The sequence below is a fragment of the Brachypodium distachyon genome, chromosome 3 (assembly GCF_000005505.3).
Source record: "Brachypodium distachyon strain Bd21 chromosome 3, Brachypodium_distachyon_v3.0, whole genome shotgun sequence".
Classification (NCBI taxonomy): domain Eukaryota; kingdom Viridiplantae; phylum Streptophyta; class Magnoliopsida; order Poales; family Poaceae; genus Brachypodium; species Brachypodium distachyon.
This window is the reverse complement of record NC_016133.3, coordinates 19,481,922-19,507,928: the sequence shown is the minus strand read 5'-3', so window position 1 is coordinate 19,507,928 and position 26,007 is coordinate 19,481,922. Positions and strand designations below refer to the sequence as shown.

General features: G+C 40.3%; 2 protein-coding genes and 1 non-coding gene across 16 annotated transcripts; 1 reads left to right on the top strand and 2 right to left on the bottom strand.

Moving 5' to 3' along the window:
* Positions 1-607: 607 nt before the first annotated feature.
* LOC100828410 (exocyst complex component SEC8) lies at positions 608-18,813 on the bottom strand. Its single transcript, XM_003573642.4, has 26 exons — positions 18,626-18,813; positions 18,317-18,529; positions 18,012-18,185; positions 15,796-15,900; positions 15,344-15,453; positions 14,928-15,104; positions 14,339-14,459; positions 14,131-14,237; positions 13,476-13,774; positions 13,221-13,387; positions 12,747-12,862; positions 11,081-11,148; positions 10,720-10,832; positions 10,584-10,633; positions 8,037-8,137; positions 7,126-7,238; positions 6,942-7,049; positions 4,412-4,600; positions 3,099-3,184; positions 2,633-2,828; positions 2,465-2,542; positions 1,526-1,627; positions 1,379-1,453; positions 1,155-1,250; positions 1,033-1,082; positions 608-949 (listed from the first exon to the last, which is right to left on the bottom strand). The coding sequence occupies exons 1-26, from the start codon at positions 18,680-18,682 to the stop codon at positions 862-864; spliced, it is 3,159 nt and encodes a 1,052-aa protein (XP_003573690.1). The 5' UTR covers positions 18,683-18,813; the 3' UTR covers positions 608-861.
* Positions 8,387-8,527, bottom strand: MIR5175B (microRNA MIR5175b). The gene has a single exon (NR_126921.1). It is a non-coding gene; the product is annotated as a microRNA MIR5175b (primary transcript).
* A 2,491-nt stretch (positions 18,814-21,304) lies between the features above and the next one.
* On the top strand, positions 21,305-25,376 carry LOC100825522 (AP2/ERF and B3 domain-containing transcription factor ARF14-like). Of its 14 annotated transcripts, none has more exons than XM_010236276.2 (6): positions 21,305-21,746; positions 23,003-23,152; positions 23,287-23,390; positions 23,485-23,588; positions 24,599-24,704; positions 24,835-25,376. In XM_010236276.2, exons 3-6 carry the CDS (start codon positions 23,311-23,313, stop codon positions 25,031-25,033), a joined length of 489 nt encoding a protein of 162 aa, XP_010234578.1. In that variant the 5' UTR covers positions 21,305-21,746; positions 23,003-23,152; positions 23,287-23,310; the 3' UTR covers positions 25,034-25,376. The 14 variants fall into 14 exon arrangements, 7 of the variants coding, with proteins under 7 accessions (XP_010234578.1, XP_010234580.1, XP_010234577.1 ...); XM_010236278.2 differs by having other exon boundaries at positions 23,003-23,175; positions 23,287-23,345; XM_010236275.2 differs by having other exon boundaries at positions 23,003-23,175.
* The last annotated feature ends 631 nt before the right edge of the window (positions 25,377-26,007 follow it).

Sequence of the window (26,007 nt, the reverse complement as noted above, 5' to 3'; positions counted from 1 at the left end):
AATGCAGCATTTAGCAAGATGGGAATGATTAATATACATCACCCATCTTGAGGGGAGTGTTGACTGGACGAAGAGGTATTCCATACAAGTTATTGGTTTGGCCCATTAGAGGCACCTAACTAGTATATGTCTGTTATGTGACCCTATCCAAGAAATCCTAGCCGTCACCATGCAGGCTACAAGTTAGACACTCGTGTCCTACAGTTGGCAAGATATTTTGGTTTGGCTGCACATCAATTTTGTGGGACGCACACATTTGATGTTTATTTCTTATCTTCAACATATTTTCATCATTTCGTGGATACTGCCATTTCCTTTCCCCAGAGGAAATCAGACGTTGCCGAATTAAGAGATACTCCCTCCGTTCCTAAACAGTAACAAGTATTTAGGAACAGAGGTAGTATATCAATGAGAATCGCCTCGAACTCAGAGTACCCTGATTTCCAACTCAAAGTAAAACAGACGAAACTACGTGAAACTCAGGTTGTCTGTAATTTATTAATTTTACCCAATGGCCACTGTATCTTCTTGCCAATATTGGCTGATTGATGAACTCGAAACCTTGGCAAAAAATAATTTGTGGGGGTAATAAGCATGGGCTCGAACCAAGCACAACTTGAATCAGAGAGTTTTTATTAAAGTTGCATCCAAATTCGAGATGACACATTTACAAGAATCAGCAACTGAGTTTGGTTTAAAATACTACAAATTTACAACGAATGGGGCACAAAAAGAATACACTGCCTATACTGTAGATGAATAAAAGGAAAGAAACCAACCAGAAAGAGCAAAATTAACTACAGCTATATGGTGAGGAGTCTGCAACCAGATGTAGCTAAAATCATCATGTCTGAAATCAATCTAACGACCCAAAATCTGCGAGATCCGTCTTTCAGCATCCATTGGCATCTCTCTACCAGGCACATTGACCTTCAATACGCTCAAGTATCTACACGATCAAAGCAACTTCACATTAAACATAGTTCAACACAAACCAATAATGTAGGTTATGAAAACATTTGACATCCTTACTCTTTCGCAGAAAATAGATATTCCTGTTCAGCAATGAATCCAAGCAAAGACTGCACATGGAGAAATGGGGTAAATAATATTATAAAAATAGCACTATGGATACCGTGATCTCAGTAGTATACCTCGAAAGGCAAATTTAATAGCTCATAGAATGTCCGCACACGGTCTAATCTCTGTTGGACTGCTTCGCTATCTATCGAGGGTATGGCGGCAAGAGCCTGCATAGAGAGATACACATGTGACTATGAATTTGGCTTTCTATTCAATATGTCAAAAAACTAGTTCAACTGCTGAAAGTGTAAATAGGTATACCAAAATACAGGAGTAACTGAGTATGAAGTTCTACCTGTTCCAGTGCTATCGAATTTCTGCATATTTGTTGGACTCCTAACAGGTTGATGGACTTCATCTGTGCGAGTGCCTGATTGTGCATTTCACCATAAGCTAGCTTATATAACAAAGAAAACATGCAGAGCAGCAATTCAAAACAAACCTTTATCGACGCATTAGCAGCAACACTAGAAATCCCACCAAATATATAGTTCCTTTTCGATTCGGCAATGTAAGGAGCCATTTCTTCATCTCTACGTGCAATCTGTTCACATTGTAAAGCTCAGCACGTGTTCTAAGGTCCCACTAACACCCGTAAATTGAAGAATGTATCATTGCTTCATGTGCACTACGTGCTGTGTGAGTAGAGTAGATGAACTTGAAACTTTACCTAGATGCCTATGCATTCAAATCAATACTCCCTTTTCACTTTAGTACTCCCTCCGTCCAACAAAGGATGTCTCAACTTTGACTAAATTTGAATGCATCTATATACTAAGTCGTGTCTAGATACATCCAAAATTTGACAAACTTGAGACATCTTTTATTGGACGGAGGGAGTATTACAAATCTGGTATTGAGTGCTCTAAACGCAAGTGAGTTAAGTCATTTTCCCAAAATTGTGTACACCATGTTATTAATGATTGAAAGGAAGCATACCCTTCATATACTATGTGTACGGTGTACCACAGACTCGGTCTTGCCTATACATAGTCCATGTTCATAGCTTCTTTTGAAATATACCTTTATTTTGTGTAATATGACGTAAGAAATACTCCCCAGATCAGAGTACGAAATTTATACCCCCAGTATTCCATAAATCTGGGAGTACAGAAAATGCATTCCAGCATTCCATGCATCTTTTGGCATTATGGTAGCTTCTTGCAAGCGCTAATTTATTTTCATTTCAAGATGTGACAGTTGGTTGAAAGCACCTTTTGGAGATGTATACATTGTTTCACTGGAGTCGGTAAGTATTCCCCATAGACACCCAGCTAACTAGATTCTACAGTGCAGCACAGCACAGCTAAACAATCACAGATTGGCCATAAAGAGCACTAAAGTTGTATCCATACTAAGTTACTAAGATGAGCTGGCCTACCTGAGTTGTAAGTGAGATGATAAAGTCATCAGGATCTTCAGCATCTTGATCTTCTACATATTCTCTTTTTGTCATTTCCTGTACAAATTTGCTAATATGAGTATTGTAGCCATGACATAAATCCATCGATAACAATAGTGATTCCATCAGAAACTCGAGTGCTATTACCTGCATGTGATATATTGTTTCTAATTGCATTTCCAATCTCAAGACTCGGACACAATCAATTGCTAGCCTTCTGTACTCATTAGCAAGAGATGCAAGGCTTTTTGGAATTGCACTAGTTGAGCGAGTATGGCGACCTTGGTGGACGTGATTGTTGCTCTCTGAGGTGGTGGATGGACTTATGAATGACTCGCCAAGCCTGAAAGTTCAATGGAGACAAAACTATAAGCATGCATCCAAAAAATTCTGGCAATGATAGATCATTAACTCAATCACTAGAAAATGGATGAAGATAATACATGTTTGGTAACTATAGTTTAACTATAGTATAAATGGGAGCAGATGTATACTGGAATCTGTCGATGTTCTCATATTTGCAGTGTTTCTAGAGTAAAACCTACCCCTATTTGCACCTTCCCAATAGGCATCAATGGAATAGTACAGTAAACTAGCGAAAGAAAAGGTTTACCTTTCAACTGAATCTGCTAAATATTCCAACGAGTCGCTAAGAGATGCCAGCAATATTAATTTCTGGTCATCATGGATCAAGTTTTCCTGCATTCCAAGAAAACACTCAACATGTAGCATGGAAATATTCTCAGCACATATTGCCATTGTTCTCTAACTTTCAAGAGTATAGTTCTTCTAATGCCACTTGAGACAAATAAGCACGAATCAGACGTTTCTCTCTTTTCATCATGTATATGATGTACAAGTTTGTCTCTTATACGAGAGTGCATTTTTTGCATGTGCTTGTGGGTGTTTGCGCTACCTCAGCCACAAGACTTGTTTCTCACGATGTAGACTTTTGGAAGAAAGTAGAGGGGAAATGTTAAGTTAAAATAATGTGAGAAATTGTTTGGTCATCTTGCACTCCCTCCGTTTTTTTATATAGGGCCTATAAAAAATTCGTCAGATTTGCAAAATGTAAGGCGCACAGCGTTTTTGGCAGTCCAGGCGAGCCAGCCGCGAGTTGCATGCGAACAGCAAAACCGCAGTCTTGAGAAAAATCAGGCAGTTTCCTTCCATGGTTGTTGCATGCAGGGGGCAGTTAATTTCCTTCCGTGCTTATTGCATGGAGCCCTGAATGCATGCACGGGACAGTTTTCCCACCTGCAGTCCGCAGTTAGTTGTGTGGAGATTTGTGTTAATATTCGCGCTCAAGTTTTACGCCCTATATAAAAAAACGGAGGGAGTACTATGTTTCAGTCACTACATATAGGAGTATGTGTATATCAGAACACAACACTTTCTGCACATGATGCGATGACAATGACGTGTATGTCAAGTGATGTCCATCATGTCATGTCCGAGCATTTCGATTAAAAAAGGTTGTAAATAACATTATGTTTTACAAATTTTAAAGCATACTGAGGGGCTGTGATGGAACAAGACCCGCCACTACAAGCATGTCTATTTTTCTGTGATGGTTACAGGAACCCGACGCAACAAACACGTCTGCTTTTTCCATCTTATATTTATTTCTTCGTTTTTTGTGAGGATATGTTACTTGTAATATGTCCAAAGCCAGGATCGGACTAGAATTGCCATGTACAAAAATTTGATTATCTTCTCTCACATCATCAACTGGAACCCATTATAATCTGTACCTCCATAACAGAAAATCATGCATGTATAATAACTAGACGAATGAAAGCACATGATTACATATGGATTAAAATGCATGTTCATGCAAATTCATACAAAAAAGACAGCTTTGATCAGCCTTAATAAGAGAAAATGCAGACGAACCCAGCAAAATTTGAATTTGATAAAAGATACCTGTTTTATTGGGCACATGTCCAATAGGACATCACTTAGTTCAATCTCTACTTCAACTCCTGCTTCTGGAATGTTGTTATCAAGCTCACCAAAAGAATTTTGCAAAGAAGCATTTGCAGGGTCCAGGCGCATTAAACTTTCAACATCACTCCTTGAAAGGAGAATATAACTTTGTTTCTCAAGAACAGCCTGCATTTTTGTCAGTATATTAAAATCGTAAAGAGAACAGAGAAGAGTAGTATACTAACTTGCATATAAGGCAATGGATTAATTTACTAATCAGATGTGTCTTTCTTTAAATATTGTTATGCCTCAAGAATGAAGAAAAAGACAGCATTGACACCAACCATGGTTTTTGAGTCGGCGATTAGTCGGCGACTAGTCCCCGAGTCTGTGCAGCAGGCGAGACTTGCGCCGGCGGCTCGACTTGCAGGGCGAGTCGCGTGACTAGGGGACTCGCCGGAGACTAGCTCTGACTAGTCGGCAACTGCAAGCCACGAGCCGCTCGACTTGCCCACTGAAAACCCCACATGCCAGGAAAGTTTTGGGCTGTATATAGGTCGCCAGGAGAGAGAATTGGGCGGGATTCACCGAGGAAGAGGAGGGAGGGAACGGATGGGGAAGCGGCGGGAAAGGGCGGGGAAGACCTGGCGGATGGCGCTGCCACCACCGCCGCCCCGGGATGTGGCCTCGACGACGCTGCTTCCTCCGCAGGGTGCCTCTGCTGCCTGGATGAGCTCATTGCTCCCGTCCTCTCCAGAAATCTGCGCCCTGAGACCTGGCACCTGACTCCTCCACTTCTGCCGCCCCAATTTGGCAATTTCACCTCCATCACCACTCGCCGACGCCGCCAGTCTCCCTCTCCTAGTCCCCTTCTACTCTGTTCTCAATTTCTCATGCGGCTGTGCTGTCTGTGACATGCTGCTGTGTGCTCTGTTCTGATTCTTTTCTTTGGAGAATGCGTTCTGCCTTCTGAAATCTAGTGCCGCTCTCTTCTACTCTGTTTTGATTTCTGAAATCTGCTCCAGTGCTCTATCCTCTGTTCAATTTTGCATACAATTTCTATCTCTCTGTCCAAGTCCAGTGCTGCTCTGCTCTCCTCTGTCTCTCTTTCCCTTCAATTGCTGCTGCTAAACCTATTTCTGATTCACTAAATGATCTATAAATGTTTCTACTAGTCAAGTCGACTTGGGTCGACTAGTCCAGCCTAGTCACAGACTAGTCTACCTAGTCCCCAAGTCTGTGAGAGGGCGACTCGACTCGACTCGGCGACTTGAAAACCATGACACCAACAATAAATTCCTTTGATCAACTTGTTCGATGAGCTTGGCAGTTGTAGGGCTAAATTTAATCTAATGAAAAAAAAAATGTAGCATTGCTTCATGTTGCCAAACATAAATTACTAGTGCTATGTTTTGACATTGATGCTACATTTAGACATGGTATAATGTGGTATTTTATTTTTTATGAGATTGTTATCAAAAACAAAAAAAAATTCTCTTATGTGATCATTGTCTTTTCCGCCCACCTCATGTCAAAATCCTGGCTCCGTGCCTGTAGCCAACCGTATAGGCTCATGCAAGTCAAGCGAGTAAGGACGGCAACTGCACATGCAACCATCGATGTAGCTGAGGTGAAAGAAACCCCCTCAGTTTTCATCTTCAAGACAAAGCATGGGTTCAAACCTGGGCCTGCTAAGTAGGACCATGCTAATGTAGCCAGTTCTCAGGAATCAGATTATTATATTTTAGTTTCTTTTGACATCGCAAGTTGGATTTCGAAGTTTAAGTTAGATTAATCCCTTCTTGTAGAGATAAGTTGTTACGGGCAAAACCTATTACTATAGAGGAGTTACATGACACCATTAAGTCAAGAAATGACACACTTTGCCACATATTTCTTGCTAAACTTGTGTAGGGTTGGATTAACAAAATTGAGGCCACAAGTTTGCAAGCCTAAAAGATGCCAAATTTTTAAGTGTATGGCATGCGGGCCTATTGTTTAGAAAAGAATATTGCCTAAGGTGTTGCTTGAACCAAATACAGACCTAAGTCTGTCAAACATTCCTAACCATAGGTGCGGCAACCTTAAGCCAACTTAGGCTGAAACAAAACAGCACCTTTGTCCATCTCTCATCTGAAACTGGCCATCCCAGTATGGTCTCATCTCTATCTCCTAGATGACCCCCCGCCCCCTCCCCCGCCCCCTCAGCCGTTGCCATCAGGTCCTCCTCTCCACGGTGTTTGTCCCCATGATGAAACGAAGATACAAAATATATGTGTCCTGTACCTTCTTCTAGCTAAACAGCTTTTAGCATATTTTCTAAGCAGAAAGATAAATCATCATATAACAACTCCGAATCTACGAGCAGCAAATATGGGATATACACCAGCTTGGCAGCGTTGTTTTCAGAAGTACATTAGAAGAGTTACACAAAAAAGGGGTAGAGCCTGCCATAAATAGATAGATTTAATTGATTCATAAGAATTGCATGTTTCTAAAAACCAGAGAGGTAGGTGCATAACTATACCTCCATATATGATGCACGACATCTTTCATGTGTACGCTCTAGAAATGTGCGAACATACTCAACTAGCTCGCTGGCATAGTTCGGCATCAATTGAACCCAGCCAAGAACCTGAGGGGTTTGAGAAATAAATATGGTAAATACAATTAATACTAGTAAGAAAAGTAATGTTTCAATTACTGGTTACCTCTTTGGCAATGATATCGACAGCCAGAAGCCCTTGTAGTACAGGGCGCCCATTGTCCACTAGTGAACTATATACTGAGGTTGCATTGACACGTGGTCTAAATGCTGCTGGACCTGCCCAACGATACAATATAGTTGTCTAAATATGCACGCATGAGAAGTTGTAGAATAGGCAAGTAGGCTACTGCATGCAACCACAATTTTGGACTTCAACATTCCATAGTATGTTTAAGTGCAGTTCTTCAAAGATGTATAATAGTTTCACAATGTCATGTAAAGGCTAATTAACTGTTTGATGAATATGCCATGCGTCAGCGATAAGAACAAGGGCCAGCCAGCCCCGTGCCCAACAAATAAGGGTCAATATCCAGCTGCCTAAAAGTATCTCATTAATCAGGGATCATACCATACTGTTAGGAAAGTACGAATTAGTTAAGATTAGATTCTGTTTTAGGGGTTAACCACCTCGAAAAGAGAGGAAATGCACCGTCCATGATCAAACCATCAATCAATCAAAGAAGCCTTTATCCTTTTCGTAGTTTAATTAGTCTCTTGAGCCTTACCTCGTCTAGACTCGCGACTGTATCATGTTTAAAATTTCCTTTTGGTGATGGGCAATTTACCTCACGGTGTATGCCCAACTGATATGATTCTAATAATTCTACACACATTTATAAAATTTAGGTCAAGATCATAGGAAACTTATTCTTTGCTTGTGGTAATTGCTCCATGCCTGATCAGAATCTCTAACATGCTTACAAGACAAAATACATCAGTTTTTCATCACTAAATTGATTATCCACCAACTTTTGTCCAGTATAGTACAACAAGATGCTTCGTGTTTTAATGTAATAACAATAGATAAAGGGTCAATAACAATTGCTATATAAATGTTGACAGTAGTTGACTTACTAGATATAGCCTGCTGAACACATTTTCTGTAATCTACAAATATCGCTGGCAAGAAGTGCTCCTTCAAAAAGTTATTCACAAAAGTCAATAACCCCTCATTCCTGCACAATTTGAAGAGTAACAAAAAATTAATCGTCCAATTCCTCAAATTCTCATATTTTAAAAGTATTAACAGCATACGCCTGGAAGTGCATCTCATATACTATATTATTTCCGCGTGGCAAACCTATAAACTTCTGTGTACACGGTTAAATTTTAGAAAGATTTCATTGCATGTGTTCTGAAATGGTACCTATTTGAGAACATGAGCAGTACAGGAGGGGCAAAGACAACGATCCAAGAATTTTGAGAAAAGCTAAGGGAGTAGCATATCTCATACTCCCTCCATTCCTAAATTCTTGTCGTGGCTTTAATACAAATTTGAACTAAAACAATGACAAGAATTTAGGAACAGAGGAAGTAGTTCTGAATCACGCAAACACCAACTTGGAGCTATCTTTTGTCTAAGGATTATTTTAGAACTGTCAATCCTTGCACAAATTATTCATTCTTCATGCTGACTATAGATGAGCAATACTTTGCACCAAAGTTGAGGTGAAAAGTGGCTCAGGCAACACCTCTGCGAAGACATGTGCCTGTCTAACTTGGATTAAAAGAACACAAAAGTATGGGCAGAAACCTATATGGAGACCACAACTCTAACAAAGCCCACTCATACATTGGAGTCATCCTAACTCTCAAGGTACAGGTTTCAATTAGCCTACCAGCCACAAAATGATGGAGGAGAAAGATATGAAGGACTCAAGGAGCATGACCAGAGAAGAAGACTCATGGATGAGGGAGAGACAATGTTCTTTTGTTGAGGTCAGGAGGGAGGGGCAAAGGAAGAAGAGGGAGGGACGCACATCATATGGTCTTCTTTTGAACACATTGCGTTAAGGGTATTATGGTCATTGTACTAGTGCCTAGGTTTGGGTGTGTCCATTTGTGTCATGTATTATATATCGTCGTTTCAGCTCTTTGCAACAATACACATTTGCACACCTGGTGCCTCAATCCTTGGCATGGTTCTTAATGCGTCGAGGTCGTCATATCGTCGTTATGGCGACGCTACAACGTCGTGGTGCCCCTGGCTGCCGTGGCGTCGACCCACGCGATAGAATTCGTCTATGGCTTTGAGATGGCCTCCGCGGACAATGCAGTCTCTGTGACGGTGAAAATGCGACGGCACAGCACCGAATAAGCAGAGCAGGCACAAGCAGGCAAAAAGGCAGGCGCTCGCGCATGGGAAGAAGAAAAACAGTGCGGCATGGGAGGGAGGAAGAGAGAGAGGGAATCGACTGACTGAGTGAAATCAGATCAAAGAGAAATTGGGGAAAACCAGTCCGCGTGGAGGGAGGGAGAAAGAGAGAGGAGAGGGAATCGGGTGAACCCCCATCTCCCAGCGCCGGCGGTTCCATCCCCCACCCCCCTCACAGCTTTCAAAACTCCCCCCTCACAGCTATAATAATATATTTTACTGACTCGGTATAATAAATTATTATGACAGGATGTTAGCATTTTTTTTACATAGGTAAATGTATGCGCTAGATGGACTGACCATGAAAATACTAATAATGGTATCATGGGATAAGTCCGATGGCATTCCATCAAACCACATTATAGGTGAAGAAAAAGTATTGATTAAAGAAATTCGGTTGCAAGGAAAGTAGCTTCTCTGAATTTCATTTAAAAATAAGAACTTCTCCAAAATTGTTTTGAAAAAAGAAACAATTTCTTCTCCAAAATTGTTTTGAAACAAGAAAAAATTTCTGGTTCTGGCAAATCCAGTGCACTTCTGGAATCATGTCTTTGAAGTTCTCGGTAATGGTATGCACAATGCTAAAGAAGCAATACACTACACAAGTCCATTTTTTAACTATATATGCAAGCACTTGTCAACAAATATCCTGTTCGGATGCCATTCCGCAAGTTTCAATTGATATATAGGTTATAGAAGGAAAAACTGGTCGCAGCATCCAGTAAAGAACCTCCTTTTAGATGATACTGTTTTCTATAAGAGCTAGGAGAATCTTTTTCCCTCCAAAATGCATCTAAATGTCTGTCGTTTTGTATAGAGCTAGGAGAATCTGGTAGCTGTTGAAGGAAAAATTTGGTCAACAGGATCATATTAAGGGTTCCTTTTAAGGGGTTTTCAAGCCTGATAAGCTAGAGCAAGCTAGCCTATATTAAGCTTATCTGACAAAGAACTTGAAAACAGCTCATTAGGCAACGCTTAAGCTTGTGACGGCAGCTTTAAATCCAAGCTCAGGAACCTCCAAAAACAACAACCTTGAGTCCATCTCTACACTACCTCTATCGTTTAGGAAAAAGAAGGCTGACGGCAGAAACATGGTGAAGATAAACATACACTGTACCCCCATATATCATCAATGAACCTATATATTCAGATAACTGGAAGGAATTAAGGTAAACATTGAATATTCACTACAGATGCACAATTCCGCACTTGAATTAAAATCAGGATTGAAAGATTTAGCACATTACCCAAGCTGCGAGTACTTTTGAGGAAGCATCAATCCTATTTTATTCATAAACTGCAAAACAGAATATTGTCAAGAATAACTAAGTAATTACACTGTGATAGGATCATAGGAGTTGAGAGAAGCATGGGATAGGTCACCTCAAAGACAGGACGGTAAACCGATGCGGCTAGGAAAATCCCTTGATCAGGTATAACACTAGCTGTTCCATACCCTTCTTGTGGTACAGTTGAGTTTCTACGCCATCCTTGACCTGCGAATTTGATCATAAAAGGTCAGAATTGAACATATATGGCATATATAATAGCAAAGAGAATGCAAAACTATGTAAACAAGATTTGTAGCATATATAATAGCAAAGAGAATGCAAAACTATGCAAACGTGCATGAATAATGTCCAAAAGGCAAGAGTGTTATCTATAATTAAAAACAGAGGGCATGTAGCATGAAGGAAAAAAGATTTGAGTCCGAATGACATACATTGATCTGGTTAGATCATACCTTCATTTTGTGCAGACATTGCTGCATCTGTAACGCGAAAAGCAAATGAAAGACCTTCTGATCCATCCCTGAAGAAAGAAAGTTTACCAGTTTAGAGATTTAAAAAGAGAAGCAAACCCAATAGGTCAAAGGTATACCTATGCTACTTACAATTAATCAGTAATATAACAAGCAGATCCAAACAATCAAGCCAACCATCCAGATGATCTATGTATGTCATTCGGAGTTGGCTCCATGTCTCAAACTTAACAGACAACATAAATTAATAGAAAACCAAATGAGCTTCTCTAGTTGTCTACCTTTAGTATCAGTTTTAAAACCAGCAAGCAACAAGCTGGCTGTTAACACATGCTAGACTCAAGCATCATGTGTGGTGTTCAAAAATAATCAGATGCAAGTTAACTGAAGTGAACAATCATCTCAATGAACAAGAGTGAACAATCATCTCAATGAACAAGAGCGAACAGAATCAATAAGCACCCCCTTGTGCTGCGCTAGTCTAGCAAGGGTAATTTCCAGTGTTTTACTCCAAATCTTAGCGCAGAGAAGCATTGCCTAGCACCACAATTTTCTACTTCCATATTCTTCTAACTTCTAACACTAATTATGAAAAGCAAAGACCTTCATTTTGAAACTAAATAGTAAATAACAAAGATCATGACTTATATGCGGAGAAGAGAATGGATTGCTCAATTAAGATAAGTGAAAGACAGGCTGTTTATCTGAGGGAAATCATGTGATGTTCATTAAACTTGAGTACATTTCCAAAATTAAGACTGTGCTATATAAAAGACATTGTGCTCTTAACATGAAGAACGATCACACCCATTTAAATTTCTCGAAAAGACACCTCAATGACAATTGTCTGCGACTTTTGGATCAAAGGTTCAAGTCCAACCAGGTTTTGTTAAAACTTACTTTAGAGCCTGTAAAGCCATGTTTGGTGAGGTATATTATGATAAAACTTGGATGATGGGAACCAGTTACAGTACTAAAAATATGAGTAATCTGGGAGAAAGACATGTTTATCTGTTTATTGACGAAACCCAACCACAAATAAAATAATAAATAAATACCGGTTTTACCCAAACATTGCCGCTAAATCTTACCAACTGCACGACAAATTTTAAGTCCATTTTAGTTAAACTTGCCTAAAAAATATTTTCACAAAACGTATTAACAAATCAAAAACAACAGCTAAAAGAGGTTGTCACTTAGTTGATACACCCAAAGGCATTTTGAATATAAAATTGTACTACTTTAAAATCAGCAACAAATGGGAACTTGCCCTACTTTTTGCTAGTATGGAGGTTTATATTCTGTATCAGTTTTATTTTAGATTGTTAAAAGGTCTAAATACTGTTTATTATTTCCCTTTTATGTGGCAAGGGAGAACACATCCATTTGTAGTCTGTTAACCTAGTTGCAATAAGAAGCTGTACCATACATAGACTGTCAAAATTGAAGCTTGTTCAGCAAAAAAAAAATGTTCTACTGAAATTAACACTTGTATGTGAAATTAGAGAATAAATACATTACGATAATATAATATCATTGACCACTGTTCAAGAGATTGCCAAATTATTAGCTTAACTATAATGCTTAATTATGAACATGTAAACAGAAATAAAAATTCATCACATTAGCTCACTGATAGGTTACTTGCCTCTTTTCCTTCGCTGGGTCCTTATTTGCAAGCCTGGCTGTCTGAACAGCTGCATCAGCGGTAGCAGCTTCTGGGGTTGCCCGCAAAATTTCACACAGAAGTTGCTGGCACTCACTCTATACAAAAAAGAGAAGACAGATGGAGACATAAAAGGCATTAGAATATAAGAGAATACTGCAGTTGAGGAACTATCCATTTCACTGAACAAGGGACAACCATGCTGATGGCATATTATCCACTGCTGAATAACAAACCCATGTGTTATATTTCTAAAACCATTTCAGAGGATAAAGCATGTACTCCCTCCAATCCATAATAATTGTACTAAATCAGCGATACTTATTATGTATCGGAGGGAGTATTTGTATTCCGCAGCATGAAGGGAATGCACACTGAATTTGAAAAATAAAAAAAATGTGGATTATATATATAAACAGACGATCATAATTACAACAGCAGAGAACTTATGGCTACCTGAACAACTGATAGAGAGAATGCAACACTAAAACCACCAGTAGCTTGGGAGAATTCAGAATCTGGATTCCAGCTCACATCCCCATTTGATATGTGAGGTGTGCTTAAATTGTCAACTTCATTTGATGATTTTTGTTCAAGAAGCTCTCCGACAGTAATATGGTTCTCTGGCAAGTGAAAAACTTTTTCATCATGCATAATCACAAGATTTAGCTTTGAAAGTGCAACCCAAGAAACTGAGGTCGGAGCACTTACCGAGTATGTCTACTAAACATTCAAATATTGAGCCAAGAAGTTGACTAGCTGCACGCTGAGCATCTCCTGTGGGTGCCATAGCTGGAGAGATGGGACTAGCAACTAGTTGTGTTGCCATCACCGATGCCGTGTTCTTCGTTTTCTGTTTGGGCTGATAACGGGCAACAGGTCCATGTGAATTTGACACATCAGATGTCGTTCTGTTTACAACCTTATCTATATTGGACTTTGAAGCCTCTCCAGCATATGCTTTTATCTTTGAAGTGATAACGTCGTGAATTGTTGGGCGAACTCTTTGGCTGTTAAGAAAATACAAACAGTTAAAAACACCAAAATGTCAACTAATAACCGAAATAGCTTCTCTTGCTCCGAACCACCAATTAGAGTCAACAAAGCAATATTTATAGCAGAGAAGGGGCAGGGTGCTAGCCTTATTTTCCCCCAAAGATCTGCACTTTGTACGTAATGGATCTCAAATTTTGGAGAAATACTGTATTGCTGATGAACTTTCTATCAGTAACATATAAGGATTTAGGATTGACTTATTCTTGGGAAGAAGAATACCTATCCAGTCTCCTTGCGCGAAAACCAATATCTAATAAATGCGAAGTATACTCAGTCTAAGAAATATATAACAAAAATAGAGTGTGAATACCATATTACAGCTCCAGCAGCTGCAATCTTCCGGAGCATGGATAAGCACTGCACCAATGTTCTTAAGTATTTCACATTGAGGGGAGCATCTGCCTTAATCATTGATTCCTAAAGCAGCATTAAAAATAGAAAAACAAATCAGGCAATTCGACCCCACAAAAATGTTAAGTTGTTAACCCATGATGTACTGAGGACAGAGTAAACCATACGAGGAACTCATCTGGTGTGGCGAAAGAAAGAAAAATTGGGATTTCACGAGAAACGCTTTTGGAATTCTTCTGACCACGCCCATCTAAGCTACTGTCGTCATCTGGGCCATCAAATGAAGAACTGAAAATATGAAATAAAATCAGAGAATCCAATGTAAGGCAACACACACCAGTTGTCAGTGTACTCCATTTATTCTGATGCAAACAACAAGAAATGACATATTAGCATACTTCTCATTGAAACAACTCAGCAAGGTTAACATAGTAGCTACAGCAACTTTGTGCCTGTTTATATGTGTGCAGCTGCTCTGATTGATTCAATAAACGTGAAATGAAGGATTCAAGGTAATAATTCATGAGTTTGACACACATAGTCTGGAGCATGACTTATCAGATATGACAGCTATATGATATGACTTATCAGATTGCATGTATTCATCAACTTATTAGATATGATAGCTATATGATATAATGCATAGAAAATCGGGCAAACTATGAAATCATCAATAATCTGATTTTTACATTATGAGATGGAAGGATATCAATAACCCAATTACAACTTGGAAGAAGGATAGGGAGTTGAACATACCCTCCATCAACAGAATTACTTTTAGGGATCCCATCAGCAATGGCTGGTCCCCCAAAGTGATTTTCGCCTTTAATTGACCTAGTTCTCCTGGACAGGGGTTGCATGCTGTTTCCTAAGCGGCCAGTGGCACTAGAAGTTGGTACCTCCTCACTATCAACCATGTTTAAAGTCACCAAGCTGCAACATAAAATCTTAGAAATGAACAGCTGACGATCAATGCCAGAACTTTAATAGAGAATCAGTTGACAAATGTGGTGATCATTGCCAAAAGAGTTAGCAAGAAGTAAAAATCAAAATAAGATTCACAGAGCACAACATAGTCACTGGTGTTCAAACCATCATAATCAAGTATGTATGTAACGTGTAATTGTAAGTATAAGAAACAAATAAAAGTAATCAAGGACATAAGATTTTACCTATATTCTCCATTGTTGTATAGGTGGCAATGCAGCTCTTCCAAAATTTTGTAGAACAGTGCACCTCGCAGCTTTGTTAGATCAGAGCGAACATCTTGAAGAGCACCTACCTTTAAAATTTTGTTAATACGTAGCAATGCTAAGATGAAAGTAAGAATGTGTGCATGATAGGATAAAGGGCTGTTTTGAGACACAGCATGTGCTCAGGAGGGTGACCAGACCCACATGGCATATAAGATAATAAGAATTATAAATTTATAAATCGCTCTATATGTCTCATTATCACTTTAAAAAGGAAAAGGAAAAAAGAAAAGTTAAACCTAGTACATGATGTAGATATTCTGCATATTCTGATAAACCTAGTACATGATGTAGATATTCCAGATTTCAGCAGGCACATTACAAGTAACAATGCTGGCCTGTTTTCAAAATACTTGTATGTTAAGACTAACCGCTTGAAGACCTTCTCGCTCTAAGATCAGCATTGACTGGACATGCAGCTGCACAGCAGCATATAGCTGCTTCTCTGCCATCAAGTTTTCAATCCGAGCAGGAACCTGCAGAATTCGGTGAGTTGAGATTAACTTGATATTTGGGACAGAAAAAAAAGTACTCCCTCCTACCCAAATTACTTGTCATTGATTTAGTACAACTTCGTATAAAATCTGCGACAAGTAATATGGGTCGGAGGGAGTACATTTTTTTTGCGAGAAAAAAAAAGGTACATAGTCCAGGACCCAACAAAAAAAATATTGCTTGAATCTCTCAACTATGAAATTTTGACTGGAACAAATAACTTCCACAACAACAACTAAGCCTTTTGTCCCAAGCAAGTTGGGGTAGGCTAGATATGAAACCCAAACAGAAAATTGTGGAACAAATAACTTCCATGCTAAGCAAACATTTCTTTCAAATGTTTACCATAAAACTGCAAGGGGTTGCACTTTTCACATGATTTGTGTCAAACAATACAGGTTGACCTCAATCTCCATTATACACTTCCGGAGAAACTGCACACAAGCGCAGGACATCCATGAAGACACAAGTTTCTTTACATACTAACAAAAAATTCCCCTGGATTTATCTTTACTCCTATAAAGATGTCAATTGGTGGCGGCGGTCTGTTCATTTTTTCCCTGATATCTTTTACATGCGGAACTATCTCAATTTTTTGGCCATTTTTTTTATGCGGTGCCACAAAAAACAGGAATAGTGACTGGACATGGTAGTGATAGTCAAATTGTTAATCCGTAGCAACAGACAAGTAGTTAGCTAGTGTTCCAGATGTTTAGGCAGATCAACAAATATATGTGAAAGGTTTATCAGGTGAATTCAATTTTACATTCTGACTTCAGACACATCTAAATTAGTTTCTTCGATGTCTTGTGATAATGGCACCCAAGAAACTTTGCAGCATTTTCAACAAAACTAGTATCCTGGCATCCTACACGTGTAATGCATGGTTTTTGCAAAATATAATGGGTCGAGTGAATTAGCCACTGGACAGATAATTGAAAGAATGATACAATGCTGCCAAAAAATCTCCTCCAAAATCCTCATTGCTGAGGGAAGGGCATGAGGCAGTGGAGAGAGATAGAGGAGGTCAGTGTCTGAGGAATTTTAATTTTGACAGATAAAATCAAACGAAATACAAAACATGGGATTAATTGTGTCTTTTTGTCATGTTGAGTAGCTTAAGAAGCACTAATTGCAATACACAATTAAAACACAATTGCTGTTGCAAAAAAACGTTTCACCTTTCTTTACCGCCGTTGGTCAGGTTTTGATGGATGGTTAAGGTGATCAGTAGTATAAGATAGATAAGCAGTTTACATTAAAAAAAGGATAGAACCATTTTTCTTTTGTGATTAGTCAATGATTTTTGTCAGAATATCATAACCCACAAATCAAACAGTCTATAAAGATTTTTCCTTCATAGGTCAGACAAATGGTCACACACTGGTAAAATTTACCTACAGAGTGTGCAACAAACTAGGGCCCGTCTGATTAGTGCATACTGATCTTATAGAATATTAAAAAAATGCAATACATACTAAAATTGATGGTTTTGTCCCGTCTCAGAAATGTTTTCTTATTCTATAGGTCTTTATTGCCGACATCTGGATACAGAATACAGACAGAATCTTCTTGTAGCACATACTTCTACTACATACATATTGGATATGCATGCCAAAACAGGCTGCAACTTTAAGACAATATTTTTGGAGCAGCAGGGCACAATCTTATGAAATAATGGAATTATCCTCCACCCAACTTACATGGAAACATCCAACAGTCCGCCAGACACAGAATGTTAAACGGCTTCTTGAGTGGTGAATATCCTAAGTTGCTATACCAAATATATTTCTGCGTGCGTGTTTTCAGAAGAATAAATTGATGTTATTCCGTTCCTCAGCTCATGCAGCATCAGGGCGTATTGTATGGCTGAAACAAGTGTTTCCACATTTTGTGTGATACATATAAAAGCTGGTTTGGTAAGACTTGCTTTCAGTTCTGAGTTAAGCGATTTGTTCATATTTTGTTAGGCGGTTTGAACTGTAGCAACCAAACAAGACATTTTCTAACAATTAATTTCCCACTTCTATTTAAGTTTAACATAATGTTGTGGCCAATACACAACTGTAATAGGTGAAACGTACGCACTGACCTTAGCGACGTCCTCAACCTGATCCAGAAGGGAGATGACGTGGCGCAAAGTGAGGGACCGGTACCACAGTTGTCCAAGGTGCTTATTCTTCCTCCCAAGCAGCTTCTTGGCCTCTGCCATCTCACCCTTGAGCCCAGTGATGCTCTCGGCGGACTCGCTGAACAGCCGCAGTATCTGGCATCATACCGCACAATGATGAAAAATCAAATGCAAACAACAGCTGAGCTCCACAAATGGCCAAGGATGAATAATCCGCCTGGGAGAGGGAGGTCAAATGCAGAGGTGGTGCGGTCGGCAGGACGGACCTGGGAGTAGTTCTGGATGGCCTTGTTGAAACCATGGTGGTACGCATGGACGACCTCGTCAACGACGTCCTCGATGAGCTCGCTCTGCTCCTTGAGGAACTGGATCTCGCCCTCGCGGTCCTTGGAGGTGAGGATGTGCACGACGTGCGGCAGCGAGTCGAACCGCGCCGCCGCCCATCCCTCGTCGATCCGCGACAGGCCTTCCTTCAGGTACTGCGGCGCACGCCGAGAGAAGAGACCCCAAATTCAAATTCCATTCGGAGCTCCAGGCTAGGGATCGAAGGATGGTGACAAGGGGAGGAGGCTTACGGATTTGTCGGCCGGAATTGGGAGGCCGTCGAAGAGGCCGCGGCGGCCGCGACTCATGGTGCCGGCGTCGAGGCGGGACTCTGCAGCGGTGGAGGCGCGAGATCTGGAGCGGTTGGGGGCTCTTGAAGGTTGGGCTGGGACCTGGGATGTGGGAACCAGGGAGAGACAGGGGGTTGCGGTCAGATCACCGATGATGAAGATGACTTCTCTCGGCTGGGTTTCCTATCATTCCTGCCGCGTCATCAATCTTTCTTTTATTCCAAAAGAAATAGAGTCGGGCACAAATATTATCAGAAACTAAACATAAATGCAGAAAATATCGAGCAGAGTTTCCTTACCTTAAACATGCCAACGCACTCACGCCGCCGCACGCTCATCCATGAATGAACATTGTACTACCAAATAGAAGTTGCACAACTTCAAAATTGACACGGACACAATGCACACGTTCTCTTATCCACAGATAAGCTACTGCATAGTGAGTCGACTACAAGATCACAAATATTTTCCGCAATGATTTATTAACGACTAACAGCTGAAGTTTAACTAGATCTTATTTGAAGTTTCTCAAATTAAAGGAGTAAATATGATTTACAAAATTTGATGGTAGAGTTCGAAAGTACATTATCTATGCTTCTAAATTATAGGTATGAATTCCATTTCACTTCGAGATTGACTACTGTTCATTCTTTTCTCTTTTTTGAGGATTTGTTGCATTTTCTCATATGGGTCAAATTGGTCGTGACTCATTTCTTCTCTTCGAATTTTAATGGCCGACATATTTTGAGGAGGATAGTTCATGGGCTGGTATGTTTTGAGATGGATAGTTCACGTCTTGAACGTTCAATGTCTCACTATCTCACGGTAGACATTTGCCCGCACTATACTAGCATCACTTTGTTCAAATGTAGTTAATTTTTTATTTTAACCACACCTTTTAGCACTTCAACTGCATATTTTGCTAATAAAAGTGCGTCAAATACTTTTATCAACACAACTATATTCAACACTTTTAAAATGCCATGAATATAAATTTGACGCACTTTGGAATGCGTCCGGTTATCTACCGTCACGTAGTGTCTATGGTTGGGGTTATCCGCCTCATTTACACCTCTGCTTATAGTGCCTTGATTTCAGTTATACCTTACACTTGATTTCACCTTTTCTTTTTGCATATTACTTTGTGAATTTATTAAAAAAATTTTGCACAAAACCAATTTTAGTTATGTTGGCAAACAACATGGATTCACTTGTGTAAACCTATGACCCACCACTTTTATAAAAATCCATCCTAAATCTATAAACATTATACATTATGTAAACCTCTAATTGAAATGAAAATAAATTTTCAAAAGGGTGTTTCGCAACCTATACAGTCACACATGAGGTCACGAGCTGATGTCTTGCACAAGCAGGGGTTGATATAAAATTGCCTTCTGACTAGTTATGTAAGTTTGGACCCAAGATGAGGATACGACATGATGTGAACTAACAACATGGCGAGTTCAAGGATGACACGAAGAAGAAGGGTTAGCCCATGGATGACATGGCATGCATGTTAACACTGTGCTATTTCTCAATGATGACTTCAGATATGCAAATGAGGTTCGATCTTATCGTGGACATCTTAATAGAGGAAGCCAATGGTCTTCATTCGTGGAGGCGGAGCTTGAAGTGTTTAAGTTGTGCACCTTAGTGGTTTTGCTAATGACTTCAGTTGGATTTCATGGTAGTATTAGTTTTTGTGGTGTTGCGTGAATGAAGATGTGCACTTGCACCACAAATGAGACAACTGACCGTGAAGATTGCAGAATAATACCTATGAATTGTTTATCGTGAAGATTGCAGAATAATACCTATGAATTGTTTATCGTGTCTATTTGTTGGTTCAAACTCTGTTAAGAAAAAAACGCAGGTTGGTCCAACCAGTGCTTATACGCAATTTTATTGCTTTGCCCCTAATCTAGGTTTTTTTGCATTCGTATGGAGTATATAACAAGAATCAGATATCCTTCCACAGAGCTTCACACATTATATTATCTATGCACTTAAAAACATATAGTGTCGTGAAAGATATTTCTTTTTGCAGAACAATATTGTGGATGACAAAACTATAATAGAAATGTACACCATAAATAAAATATAAAGTTCTAAGTAAATAAACGTATATAAACTGCTGGACTACCCTGTCCCATTGGATTGGATGCTCCACCGGTTACTCCCGTCTATACGTAGCGCCACGGCTTACTCCATATAGGCAGTAGTTCATGTGGCTCTTATTTGCTCGCGCTTTTGGTTTTTTTCTCGTTGCTTCAACGTCACAACATCACTTGCGGAGTCTACTTTGCAACGGGCATCGGTCACATCATTGAGGGACATTAAGTTTAATCTGTTTCTCTCAAAAAAATAAAAATAGGTTTTACATTATCTAGTTAGGTAAACACCTCATGTGGCTCTTGAAACTTGTGCACACTATTTCATCGCTAAATCTTTACTACTTATAAAAGCACCGACATATTCATCCCAACGTCCACCCCACTGAACGTACACGGAGTACTAATAGCCTCACAATCAGGCTCAGTAAACACGGATTACTTACTAACCGTGTGCGCTTAGTGATTATCCGTTAAGGCTGAAATTTCACCCCGCAGGAGAATCTTTCGGCCCCCCGAACCGTTTTTTTCTTCGTTTTCTCCTCACCCATCCAGCCCCCAACGCCGCCTCCTCCTGCCCTTCCCATGCGTCCACTGCTGCCTCCTACCACCGCGGCCCACCTCTGCCCCGCAACCCACCCCGTCCTCCTTCCCTTCCCCTAATGCCGCCGCCTCCTCCCTCCGCGACCCTCCTCTGCCGCGCCTCAGCGCGCCTCGCCCGCTACCTGCGATCCGCGGCCGCCGTTAGAGCCACGCGATGAGGCGCCGCCGCCGCCGCCAATCCCCCCACACGTGACCAGGCATTCCGATCGCGACCCGCCACCGCTGCCGAGCCCCGCACGTGATCAGGAATTCCGATCGCGACCCGCCGCCGTCTCATCCTCACAGGAGGCACGGGACCGGGCGCTTCGCTCGACATGCGCCGACGCCGTGATTCCCCCGGTCCTTGATTCAGTCTCATCCTCACGGTGAGTCCGGACTTCTGGAGCACCGAGCCGTTCTTGTCTGTCTTGATTTGATTTTGGGGGTTGGTTTCATCTAAAACCATGCTGCAACTCATGTGTCAGTCTACAATTTTGATGAATTCCCATAAAATTGTTGAATTCATTGAACTACTCTATCCCTAATAATAAAGAAAGTAAGGTTTCCGTCATTGGTTTCGTACCTCACGAAAATTTGCATTGGCGAGCGAGTACGAACGTCGGGCGAAGGACTCCTGTTTTTCTGGGCCAAGCCAGCACGATCGGAGTCCAAGCCGACTACTATTTTCTGGGCCAAGCGAGCTTCCCACGTCCGCCTACGTCGGCCTGGTAGCCTGCATCCTGCTTCAGGGCCCAAACCAAGCTCATCAACAATTCTTAATTTCCTAATCTACACGGATACAAATACTAATCCGTATGTGTATATACGGCACAAATCTACCTTTTAACTCCTGATGTCTCCAACTACAAGACCATGGGCTGCTGTCAGCTGACCACTAGGTAGGATATAAAGGACCAGGGTCTACAGGCTGCAGCTCAACGACAACACACACATTAATATTTGAATGATTGATCAAGCTTCATTAGTACCTCACGCGGTCACGCCAAAGAACAATATCACCAAGGTAATAGTTTTTTTTCCAGTCGATGATCATAATTAAGATTTTCTGTCGCGTAGCCCCTACCTTACTCGTTAACCGTCGGTGTTTAAATTCAGAAATATTGATTCTGGGGTAGCATATGTGTATTAGATCAAGATGGTTACGCACGAATGTTTAGACATGTTCAGGTCTTCAGGAAGAGGTAATACTTACTCTCGTGGTTTGGTTCTCGAGATTGCTAGCATTCTGGTATAGATTGAGTCTTAACTATCACCACACGTGATAAGACGGTCGTACTTCTTGACAACGCCCATCCGTGCCAATAAACGACTGGACTATATTTACTGTATAATGTGAAAATGAAAAGAACTCAAAGATCGTGGCAACACACAGGCACTGTACTAATATTGTTTAATGTCTTCACGGGGTTGTCTATTGCAGCAAAGTTGTTAGGTTGCAGTCTTCCTTGATTGGTTATTGCTCTCTCAACTTGTAAAATCCAAGCTGGAAAGGAAAATATTGTTTAAAGGCTGACATTAACCCATGTATGAGTTACCTAGGAAATTTATCTATATGGGACTGTCGGTCAACAATTGCTTTTTTTCCTCTTGGGTTTTTACTTAACATTTCTACTTAAATTAGGCCATTGATGCAAGTGGTGCTCTAACGAAGTCAATTTATGCCCATTTGTTTGACTGGATTGTCGAGCAAATTACTGCTCGCTTGGAATGGGAAGACAACGTACACGAAGATTAGGCACATGGAGTCCCTTCCTTCGGAATCAGACCATAGGCACATGGACTCTCTCCCTTCAAGTTACAGGCTGAAGATATATTATTCTTCTCTCCTTGGATATATGTCAAGAGCTTTCTGTTCTATTTCCTTTCTCTTTTTACTAATCCGAAAATCTATTATTTTGCTTGTAGATCCGGAGGGTAGGGTAGATCAGCATGTCATACCCACTCAGAGGTGATCATTTGCGCAGGTACATCTATCTTGGGTTGTTTGATAGTGAAATTGAAGCAGCAAGGTACTGTTAGTAGTACTGTGTACTTCTATGGTTGATATGTTCCTATTCGTTATGAACTTGAACAGTCTCTCACTTTCATTTGTCAGTTTTGTAGAGCATATGACAGGGCAGCTGTTCGCTTCAATGGAAGGGAAGCTGTTACTCATTTTGACTCCACTTCCTATGATAGAGATGTTCTACCTGAGACTGAGAATGAGGGTACTATTTGAGCTCTCTCTATATTAAGTCTATTTACTAGATACGTTGATACGCATCGGATACGTGATACGGGATACCGCGATACGTCAATTTTTGAAAAACATAGATACGGGGATACGTTTCTATATATATGTTAAATAATAAAAAATATAAAAAATAAAGTTTTTTATATGAGAAGTAGTACAAAATGGTACTGCATTGCCAGATTGTTCCCCAGTTCTATGCACTGCTCGAGCTCGAGCTCCCAACTGAAACTGACGCTCATCTTGCCATGGCTGACCTGGGCTGAGAAAGAGAGAACTGGAGAAGAGAAGTCAAGAAATCAATCAACCATTCTGCCTGAACAGAGAAGGGCTTCTTCTAGTGTTGAGTTTCCCGTATCCCACAAGTATCGGGAGGTATCCCTCACGTATCGGATATTTTTTTAATTATTTTAGATCAAAAAATAATTCAATACGGGCAAAATACGTATGGGAGTATTCGGACGTATCCCCGTATCCATGCTGTATCCGATACGGATACGGCAGTTCAAAGCCGTATCCGTGTTTCGTAGTTTACTAGAGCAGTCCACGTCATAAATTTATACCAGAAAACCAATACCCGACCATATCGTAGTGGAACGTATCTCGGCAGTGGTTGATGAAGACATCATTGATTTAAACTTGAGGATTTCACAGCCTAAAGTACATGACTTAAAAAGTGATGACATCCTGACTGGGTTTGAGTTGAGTTGTGATTCTCCAGTTACAAGGTCCTTTGTTTCTCAGGAAAATATATTACAATATTAGGCATGTGCAACAGGTATACAATTTCACCTCATTATATTTTCTGTAACATACTGCAGTGGAATCACCCAAAGTCTGAAAACTATGCAGTTACTTGGATGGAATAGATGCTTTGGTGGGTTCTGGCCGAAACATGTGTTGTACGTATTTGCATTGGCATCTTAGCTTAGAAGTCTTATTGGCTGACTTACTGTCGATGAGGACATAATACTTTCCTGTGTGCAGATTCCTTTGATAGTGACCTGGTCACCGGAGCATTTGATTGCAGAAATGATGACCAAATGACACTTTCAGAGTTCAAACTTCAGAGATATGGTCATGGTTCTGAAAGGCAGGTTTTTTTTTACAGAGCTGCATAACTGAACATACTTTGATTTCTTAGAGATCATTTTAAACACTTGAACAACCTGAACATACTTTGATATTTTGGCACTACAGCTGAACATACTTTGATTTCTCAGAGCTCATTTTAAAGACCTTGATGCTCGGTTGCCGGTGGGAGGGAGGTCCTCGGAACGCCGGTGCACGGGTCGTGGAGGGGATGTACGTTCGCAGTCTGGAGTGTGCCATCAGCGTCCTGTCAGCCATCTACGGTGGCAACGACGGTGGTCGTGGCGCTGCAGGAGGTCGGCCGCCTCGGCCTGGGATGGCCTCGTGTGAGGGATTTGGAGGAAGAAAAAAAAAGTCACAATTTTGCAATTTACCCCCTTCCATATTATTAATTTTGGGTGTCTTTCTAAATAAATCGAATCGTTTTCGTCCACGTCAGCATCGAAATATATGAATTCGTAGTTTTCACCTCGCGCGCTCATACGTGTCAAGTTGTAACACTCGAATTTAGCATTTTGCAAGTACGATGACTAATCTGCACATGCGTGCCAAGTTAATAGACTGACGGTGCATTTACCTCTTTAACTAACGTATTGTTTGCCATCTTTGTATTAGACATAGATCACTTCTATATTAACCTTAGTACTAATTGGGATTTCATTATTCCTTGAAACCATGTGTAGTTCATACGAGTCTTGTGTATGCTTGCTTTAAATTCTACTACATGCGTGGGAATCAAGATAATTAATGATTGCAGCTCTGCATCCTGCAGAAATCTTGAATTTAACCACCAGCTAAATCATATGCCATGCCTTTCTCAGGCACCTATAATTTCTTTCCAGGTACCTATGATTGTGAATTCACATGAGATTCTATTCAAACATGCCGTGGAAAAGAAAACTTCAGGTTCGATGTCAAGGGCGAGTGAGATGGAAGGATGCTTGCTTTGTGCTGTTCACATGACGTATTATACAAACTGCTCCCTGCTAATAAGCGGCAGAAAGGGACATGGTCTGCTCGTTTGTCTCTCCCTCTCTAATCTGCTGGAATTTATTTTTTCTATTTACAATACCTTTTCTGCCTCCTGCAAAGATCGATATTCTGAAGTAGCACCTTTTTTCATTCGACGAGTTATTGGACATTCAAAGGCTGCTCAGTCTATTACGAATGAGCATGTAATATACTTGTAGTAATATTGCCGAGTAGTTGTCTTTAAGTATCGCTTTAAAGTGGGGTTGAATTGTAATATTTCTTCAACTAATTATAATTTATTGTGTCAGTGGATTTTATATGATGCAATGTAC